This window comes from Lycium barbarum, chromosome 8 (assembly GCF_019175385.1).
Source record: "Lycium barbarum isolate Lr01 chromosome 8, ASM1917538v2, whole genome shotgun sequence".
Taxonomy (NCBI): domain Eukaryota; kingdom Viridiplantae; phylum Streptophyta; class Magnoliopsida; order Solanales; family Solanaceae; genus Lycium; species Lycium barbarum.
Window position 1 is genome coordinate 12,947,008 of NC_083344.1, and position 9,835 is coordinate 12,956,842.

The 9,835-nt window shown below is 35.4% G+C and overlaps 1 protein-coding gene and 1 long non-coding RNA gene across 6 annotated transcripts; one reads left to right on the forward strand and one right to left on the reverse strand.

Moving 5' to 3' along the window:
* Positions 1-370: 370 nt before the first annotated feature.
* On the forward strand, positions 371-1,940 carry LOC132605951 (uncharacterized). Its single transcript, XR_009569511.1, has 2 exons — positions 371-720; positions 870-1,940. It is a non-coding gene; the product is annotated as an uncharacterized LOC132605951 (long non-coding RNA).
* Positions 1,941-3,397: 1,457 nt separating this feature from the next.
* On the reverse strand, positions 3,398-9,616 carry LOC132605950 (proteasome subunit beta type-4-like). 5 transcript variants are annotated; one of them, XR_009569507.1, is made up of 5 exons: positions 9,547-9,616; positions 7,977-8,053; positions 5,156-5,285; positions 4,541-4,652; positions 3,398-3,855 (listed from the first exon to the last, which is right to left on the reverse strand). XR_009569507.1 is itself a non-coding variant. In XM_060319230.1 (4 exons), the coding sequence occupies exons 1-4, from the start codon at positions 9,609-9,611 to the stop codon at positions 3,828-3,830; spliced, it is 300 nt and encodes a 99-aa protein (XP_060175213.1). In that variant the 5' UTR covers positions 9,612-9,616; the 3' UTR covers positions 3,398-3,827. The 5 variants fall into 5 exon arrangements, 1 of the variants encoding a protein (XP_060175213.1); XR_009569510.1 differs by lacking the exons at positions 7,977-8,053; positions 9,547-9,616 and adding an exon at positions 6,178-6,233; XR_009569508.1 differs by lacking the exons at positions 7,977-8,053; positions 9,547-9,616 and adding an exon at positions 6,071-6,219.
* Between the last annotated feature and the right edge of the window lie 219 nt (positions 9,617-9,835).

Here is a 9,835-nt window from a genome sequence, read left to right on the forward strand (position 1 = left end):
TACCTAGAGGACTAGGGATCAATTTCCACTTAATATATTTTTTCCTTCTTTTTTTCAGTGGTGAAATCATGTTTCAGAAATCCTAGATTCAGATTCGCCTCTGCTTCTTTGTATGAAAATGATTATGTGATTAAAGTTGTTGGTTCATATCTACCAAATTTAATGAATAGTTACATATAAATTTATGCTCTATGTCAAAAGTATTGAGCTTAAATGAACCGGGTAACTTAAAGTTGCATCTACCTAGGCATGCGTACTTAAGCTTTAATGGGCAAAATTACCCGTTAAGTGTGTAAGTGAGAGATAGCAGCCTAACAGGTACCCGTGGAAAAATCAATGTGGGCATAAACTAATTCAGACACCACCACGAAAGAAAATAAACGTGACAAAAGTAGAGCAAATAGTTCCAACATTGACAAGTACGTACATCCCAATATTTCTTGTTTATAAGAAAGATAAGATATAGAATTGAGTTTATTCACAAATGAGAAAATAGGTGAAAAGTATCAAAAGGCTTGCTACGCAGGAGAGATGATGCTGGACGATCGATGAACAAATTCAATCCCTAGTTAGATTATCTTTATTTATTGGCCAGCATCATACTCCTGCATATTAAGCCTCCAACGATGCTACAAAACCAGGTTAATTAATTACGATCGACTGTTGGAGGAGAAACCATTGTTAGAAATGTTCACGTAGAAGCTCCTCTTTCATCTGCAGGTATAAATTTCGTTGAATCGTATTCACTTTAGAGGTAAATCAATAGGGAAATCTGCCTTTTTTTTTCTCTTCCTCTAATTTTTTTTCTTCATGGGATCTTACTCAATTCAATAGAAACTTAATTTCTACCCCACTTTCTTTCTTTTCAGGCTGAATTGTTGGGACCAGGATGGTTATAGATACTTGAGAGAGTTTATTTGTCTCATTTATAGACTATAATTGATACTTATTTAATCCACATATATCAGCTCACAGTGTCACTTGTTTCTTAACAAGTTTTTTCAGGTTTAGAAGGAGGCACCTGCTCTAACTTGCCTAAACAACTCTTTTTTATTCTTTTTCCTTCTAAAAGAAAATGAGCACTTTTCCAGTACTAGGCAAAAAGAAAAGCTTGTGTTAAGTATAACGCTTTTGCAGAATGATTTGATCCATCAATGATAGCTCTATGAGAGGCTAATGACAGATTTGGATCCCCTAAAGATCTTGGCAGCAGGTAGAGAGATTTTTTTTTTCCTCGATCTTTAAAGCACAAGGAAATGCGGACAGAGCAAAGGTCAGCAGAGGGTTTCAAGCATAGGGTGAAGGTTCGGCCTTTAAGATTCAGATAAGAAAAGAGTTCCAAACAAACGTAGAAATCACAAAGCCAGCTAAAAAATAAGCAGGCAACAAGGATAGGCCAGATAAAGTCGCAAAATAAAGGAAAAACACGAGACTCTCTATCTTCTAGGAACATTGTGTATTTTGTACGGTATTTTAAAAAGCATTTTCGGGGCTCGCCCTGCCTCAGGGCGATGCGCACTAAAGACACACCGAGGTGTACTGGCAAGACGCACTAAAAACACACCTCACACTCATGCCTTTTAAAACACTGATTCTGCATGATAGACTGAGGAAATAGGAACCATCATAGCCAATTGCAGCTGCACAAATTTTTGTTATTTTCCTTGAGCAAGTGTAGTGGATCATTTTTATCCTTTCCCCTCTCCTTGTGCACCTCATTATCTTCTCTTTCCTTACTGGATTCATGAGATTCCAAGTTCCTGTGGCTTCTGTGTTGGAGCATATCACCAATTCTTTAGGACAGTAAAATATATGAAAGTTCAGATGAAGGTACTGTGAGCTGAGGATTCCCCTTACAATGGGTTCCCTAAGAGATATACAAGAAAATTCAATCATGTCAAATTTGCATTGATTTGAATAAGAAGTACGTCCGTTCTGGTAAGATGTGATGCACCTTCCTTTTTAATTAATTCAGAAAAGAATGACACTTTCACATTTGAAAACAACTAATTTTACCGTGCTCATTTTACCTTTGATGGAAAATTTTACAATCACACAAATGATGACATGTTTAAACTCACAAGTTTAAAAATAATCATATCTTTTTTAAACTTCGTGTCAATTCAAACTATGTCACATAAGTAGACATAGAAAATAAAAAATAGGAGATACATGGAAACTTGTACCATCAAAACAAGAGAGAATACATTGGAACCCTCCTGAAGTTGACACCTTTTTTCAAAGACATCTAAACTTTGCGGAGGTCCTAGAACAACTTCAAAATAGTATATATTCATCCTTTTTCGATCAACTCCAAATATAAGAAGATATGTGCAACTCACGCACCAATCATCACTTGCCACGTGTCAAATTGATTTTTAAATTTTTGATTTTTACTATTTGATTCCTTTTCTTTCTTTTCTTTTATTTTTCTTTACCCCTTTCTTCTTCACCTCAACTTCTGTAGAAGTTCCCCCCACCAAAACAACACTGAAAAGATGCCAAACCACCACCAAATAATTAAAATCAGCACCAAACCAAATCTGAAATTTAAATCAGCATCTATCCAACTTCTTACCCCCAAATCAATATCCCTTAACCTCACCACTTTCAACCTCCATTTTTAGGAGGGAAAAAAATTAATGAACCCAACTAAAAAAGAAAAAAGAACAAGGAAGAAAACAAAAGTATTGTTTTTCAAAACCGACCAGAATTAGAAGAACCACCATTCCATCTCCAATCACAAATAGCATTAACCATCACCAAATCAAACTTTGAAAATTAGAAATCACCTTCAAACCACCATTCCATCTCCAATGACTTACCCCAAACTCCATAACAAAAATCAAAAGCAAAAAAAAAAAAAAAAAGACAGAGAAAAAGGATGAACCGGAAAAGTCTATAGAAGAACGATCTTGAAAAAACAGAGGAAAAAAAAGGGTAACCAATTGGGTCTTCTTGGTGAAGAAGATAAGGAAAAAAGAAAATATTAAATAAAATAAAAGAAAAAGGTATTTTTAATGAAACAAATGCTGAAATGAATAAAAAAATTATTTTTTTTCTTATCTCACGCGCTATTGGAGAGTGAAATACACTCTATATGCCACGTGGGCTCATAAGGGCGTGATAAATCCACTTTGAACAAGAATAGGGAGTGTTCGGACCCCGCAAAGTTTAAGTGTCTTTTTTGAAAAAAGTGTTATCGTTGAGGGGGGTAACGATGTATTTACTCATCAAAACAACCTTGTGAGGGAAGAGTTTCCCCCAGCATCGTCTTTCATATCTAAAGCGAGTGCTGAAAACTTAGGATCAGATTCCTTCAACTAATCAGGAATAGTGCATGGAATCGAAAGACAATCAACAAATCTTCTGATGATAGTGGTTCCAGAACACAGGATAAAGAAGGATGCTTTAGCTTGTACGTATCTAGCTATACATAATATACGCGAATACAAGTGCTTGTTTAACCAATGATGAACCATAGCATGCCAAATAAATTTGCAAACTTAACAAAGTAGATGGAAAGTGAACGTTTGGGAAAATAAGATGGGCACAGTTGAGGGATGTGCTGCATCATGTGCCGTACCTGTTAAGTTACATATGAAAAAAGACCAACATAACGACAATTTCCATAATATAGATTCAGTCCATATCCCCAAGGCCACCATAACTATGCAGCACTTTAGAACCAGGAAAACGTCACATATTTCCTTTTTTCAAACCTTGACATACAGGGGCTAGTTACCATGACCCCACCGCACCGGTAGTTGGATTATGGAAAGCAGAGAAATTCCAGAAAGTCTTTAATGAGTATGGCTGAGAAATTGTCACTCCCTCTTCCGTGATTTTTGCAATCTGCAATTCATGCAGCGATGTCAAAATGGAAGTTTAAAAACACAGTAGGTAGATGTCATTTGTTTGTTATTTAACAAACTCAATGAACTTGTTCACATGCAATAGATGTTGTATTGTCAGGAGTCCAGATATCAACGAAAAACTAAAATCATAGCACCTAATACATAAATCTCAGACTTCCTTTAAAAGAACTAATAAATGAATAGAACATATTTCCCTCTCTCTTTGGGCTGGTTAAATCACAAGGGAGAGCACAAAACTTCCACTGAACCATCTCAAAGGAACTAGAAGGAGCCAGGAGGAGCAATCAACTAAAAGTTAAATATTCAAGAGTCAAAAGGTAGTCAAATTATCTATCGTACATTCAACTCTAACGGCAAAAATCTGCTACAAGTTCTATGTTATGTTCCGTTTAAGCTTTCCAAACTCTGTTTCCTACGTTTAATATTTTCTGGTACATCTAGGAAAGAAACCACAATGACTGATATGTGGCATTAGCTCGTGGAAAAAAGCTATGAACTTTGAATATCAAAATATAGGTTCTTCTGCTTTTCTTGACTACTGTAACAAAAATCTTCCAAGAAGTTGTGCATATCAAGCAGGAGGGTTATACCTGAAGCTTGTTGACTGCAGATCTATCCCTATACAGAAGAAACACACATATATTTCTCCAATAACTTAATACCTTCATAGCTCAAGTCTTCACGCCATTCATCATGGATAATGGGCTTTGCAAGGTGATTTCCAAATCCGGTAGCCACGTGATTGTCCTCATAATATACACCAATCATACTAACCTAAAGGAGATAATAGAAATATATATTTGCTTATCATAACATTAGAATAAAAGAAATATATCTGATGTGAAGAAGACAACAGAAAAATGTAGCATTTATAACTAACACCTAATAATGGTACTCAAATAATGTGGGAAAAAGCACTTAATAACGGCGAAGCACATAAGAGAATGTGCAAGACAAATGTAATAGCTTTTACTGTTCCAAGATACTTTTGTCCATTTTTCACCCCACCAATTACAAGGGAATTCCAAAGTGGGTTGAACTTGTTCCTTCGATTATACATCACACGAGTTAGATAAATATGCACTTCTTTGGGACCCAAGGAGTTCCCATCATCCCACATGTTGTCATACAATTTGCATTCATGAAGCATCAAGTATCATAAGCCACTACGAATTTTTCATCACACGCGGAAGTACTAGCAATTCAAAACTAATCATATCAAGTTATCAACAGCAAAATGTAAACCTTTAGTAGTAACTTCTATCGGAAAAACTTACATAAGCTCGTCAAGGTACTTCAGTATCTCCTGAAAATCACTAATTTCACCACTTGCACCAAGAAGGGAGTGTTTTCCCACTGAGTTCAATCCCTTCACACATTTGTAACGTATTGTTGAACCATAGGAACCTGAAAAGGACAAAAACAAAAATGACCAACATAAACAAGAAATATTATACAGTTTTAAGCATGTATGAGCTGAACTAAATGAAGTGGCAAGGCTAGAAAACCGATCAACACAAACTCTTTCAAGGCCATTCTCCTATTTTCTACTTAATTCCCGTTACTGTCTTAAGTACAGCTGCTAACAATGTAAAAAAGGATGCTGTTCTGAAGGAGTTCAGAACTGACTATACTCGAATATATGAGACACGCTCTCTACAACATAGACCTTAAGTTTTAATTCGAATACAACCTAAACTTGAATTTCTCTTTTCTTAGAAATTCGTAAGTAACGACTCCTACTGCCAGCTGCAGGCGGAGTAGAAAAATACTGGAGACTGCGCCTGATAAAAGAAAAAGACAATCACAGCACAAAATATAACATTTTTTTGGAAAATTCAGTATAACATTATATGCATTCAATTCAGGTGCAACACATTCGCATAAATGCCTACTGCCAAAGAAATAGTTCATTTCTCTGGAGTCAAAATATAACAACTCTTTGGAAAAGTCGGTGACGTTGTATACATTAAAATCAGACGCAACATAACAAATTGTGTAGTATCAGGAAAAAAAAAAAAACAGTTTAGTTTCTCCACGAGGATTAGGGCTCCAACAAGCTGATCTATCTACTATCTAGCCTTATTGCATCTTTCTTGCAGTCATCTTTTCCCCCTATTTTTTTGGGAGGAAAGAGATGAAAGAATCCTAGCTTTTCTCTCACAAACAAAAGATGGCAAATACTATCAGACCTGAAGCATCCATGTCATATATAGTTATGTGATTTCAACATTTTAAAGAAAATCGTAGGATTTTAAATTTAAAGGTCAAAATGCTGCGGCTATCTCGTTAGATGTACCAGGGCCTTGTTTGATTGTCGGTTTTTGTTTAGGAACTTTAGGTGAACCAAAAACCGAACTGAAATTAATACGATTTTTTTCGGTTTTTAGAAGTTTAGTCCGGTTCTTTGGGCCTGTCATTGGGCTTTTTTGTACTGAAAAAATAGACTTAATTTTTTCAAAAGTTAACCTGTTTAAGTGGCTTCTTTTCATATTTGTGTCATCCCTACTCCCTAGTGACATTAATTTTTTATAGATAAAAAACACAATTCTCTTTGGGGTATGACAAGCCACTTCAGTAGAGCAAAGCTAGTGCTAAAGAATGCTGTCCATCTCTATCAATAAAAACAAACCTGACTCGTAATATCAATTCAAAATTCACTTGAAGTCTTAAACACAAGTCAAGCGTCAATACACTTAAACACAAGTCGACTTTCTAGGTATATAGAGCTTTGTACTAATGAACAACTGTTTTATGATTTATCCCTTTAGAAATATTCAGGAACTTAAACTTAATGTGCATGCATTATACATATAAAAAGGTAGAGAGCATCCTTATTACAAGAACCCGTTTTTAAAAAACCAGAACTGCATTATCCATCATTACAGAAAACCAGAACCCCTTTTTAAAGAATAGTCAAAATGAACCGAGAAAAACCGAACTTTAAAAAAATATAAATCGTAAACTGACCAAGTAAACCTAAAAAACACAATAGTGGTTTTTCCATTTTATGCCCACCCCCAGTTTCGACTTCCAAACATGCCGATTGCGTAATTTTTTTCTGCGTGTATTTTACATAAAGCAAATCACTTTATATTTACGAGTCTCTCAAGCTTGGAATAGTATAGTACAAATTACAACTGAGAAAAACCCTGCAGAAAATTAGTCTCCAACCAAAGATGAAGTAAACAAAGTTGCTCAAAGTGATCACACTAAAGGTACTGCCTATGCTAACAGCAACAAAAGCATCTGTTTCAATCTTCTGTTATTTTTGTTAAACAGTCAGCTGCTGGTGGCTTTAGATATACCCTGACACTCCCTATTACAGAATTTCTTTTGATATAATATTTCTTTAGGCCAGCCCGGAAAAGAAGGAAGAAGAAGTTGGATAAGATCATTAATCATTGCTTTGGGTTGAACATATATAAGGGATTTTCAATAGGCCAAGATGCCCCGGGACACATGAAAGCCTCATATTTTCCTTGTACATTTTGCTATTTCAGAGTACTTTCTCAGCAATTATCAAATAATTTTTCGGAGAGGACTCCTATAGCTAGTTCGCCATTTTCTAACATGGGACACATCCCCATTCTGCTTCTCTTGGATTAGTTTTCCTTTCCTTTTATTTTCACACAGTGTGAACTATTTCTCGAGCAATATCTGAATCCTTGAAAACAAGAGTGAGCTCCACTACTTTTCATTAGCTAACACGTACTGCATATAGCCCAAATTCCAGTTGTAAATGACTTATTAGGGAGTCAACAACTGTAGACACTACTAAGCTCAAAATTCAGCATTTTGAGGTGCTTCCCGTTTTCATCAGCAGTGACACCAAATATAAAGATATCCTCATATCCCCCGCGAGCACGTAAGATTGAACGCCATTGTAAGTGTCAGAAAGATTTTATAAACAAATTCATATAGGATAATCAGTCAAATCACAAAGACAGAAGTAAGTTCCCGTAATCAATCCACCTCTGTAAAATATACTTAATGAAAAATTAAACAAAAATCCCAATAGCAGTAGCAAACAAACTGGAACGAGACCAAATTATTTTCAAAATAATTTATTCACAAAATCTAAAATTAGAAACTAACCTCCCATATCAGCAGCCAACAGAATACCATCCTTGTACTTGATGCCGATAATTAAGGTACCCGTCACATATGGGTACCTGTAACCAAGAAGCGAAGTTAATATTGCAAAGAACCAAAGTATAGTAAGCGAAGAGCAAAAGAAGAGACAATTCACAAATATGCAATTTCTACGAGCACAAATATGAAAATAGGTGTTCAACCAATTGTGTTGTACAGTAGAAAGCCAGATAACTTTTTTTCTTTTTTTCTCTCAGACAAAGCCAGATAACTTACTGGATCATTTTATATGTACTCTTAAAACAAGGAAACTGAACCATTCCCCCATACCAAGAGGAAAGTTCCGAATATAAACTCAAACCATGCTGTTCATGTCCATTACATAGTAACCTATTCAATAATCTGAATCTTTTGCACCCCCTCCCCATTTTTAATCTTCGACATCATTTTTCTACCGAAGTGCATCACTTGCCCCTCTTCTCTGTAAACCTCATGGCTCTACAATCAGTCTCTATGCTCTAACAGTCTCATGCTTTTGAACAAAAAGAATCTCAACTTTCGCTTCGTAGTTACCACATCAATAGGAAAACTAGAATTAAGAAGAGTGATCCACTGCCTCCATGAATCAGCTGTCAAACTATATACCGATTCATGCCCTAGCTACCGACTATTGGCTGGTAAAAGTTATCGTAATAAAAGATTCGAGCTGGGACAGGTCAGTACCACTATTAACCAATCACGAAGAATACTCAATGAAGCTCCTTTTTCGCTTAAATTGTAAAGGAATAAGCACAATCAAATTGGAACCCTTGACATTGTTAGAAACATCTCTCAAGTTGATCGGCGGAGAGCATACAGGTATTTCCGCAACCAATACCATTTATATACATATTTTAAAGTTCTTTACATGAATTTTCTATATTCTTATATACACAATCGAAGTCCAAGCCCATAAATAACGCTTGCAGGCATTATAAGTTTCCACTTTGAAGAAGTTTTTTCACTAAGAGTGTGTTTAGTATGACGGAAAATGTTTTCCTATTTTCCCTTGTTTGGTTGCACTAAATATCTTGGAAAATGTTTTCCTCAAAATAGGAGCAAATGTTTTCCTTAACAATTTGGGGGAAAACATTTTCTGGATCATAAAAACACCCCAACCACCGCCAGAAGTTGCACTCCGAATTCAAAAACCTCATAGTGTTTTGTTTGAATATATGCAAATGCTCTTAGAATGACATTTTCCAACTTGCGTACCAAACACAAGAAAATGAGTGAGAATATATTTTCTTGGAAAACATTTTCTGTCATACCAAACACGCTCTAAAAGAGCTACTTTCCCATAGCTAGGAAAAAAAATCCTATAGTTCCCAACACCAAGTGTGAGCTCAAACAACTAATGCTGAACTAAATGAAAATTTCTCATGGCCAAACAGGTTATTATTTTCCAAGAAAACATTTTGCTTCATATCAAACACACCCTATAACTCAAAACACATAATGTACTTAACTAATCAAATCAACAAAATTTCATAACACATTCAAAGAGGTATAAAAAAGAAAAGAGAATGCATACTGTGTTCTCTGGATATCAGTTTCAGGGCTCAATAAGCCACTACTCTTAGCCAATACAGAATCCATCAACTGCCAAAATATTAATTAAAACAAAGAAATATTATCAAAATGATAGGTTCGAATTATTGGAAATATAAGTAATACGAGAAAATAGAAATCTTACCAAACTCTTTGATTTTTTATGGGAAAAGGGCCTGATTTACCCCTCTACTTTGGGAAAAGGTTCATATTTACCCCTCGTTATACTATCAGGCCATTTATACCCCTACCGTTACAATAGTTGAAATATT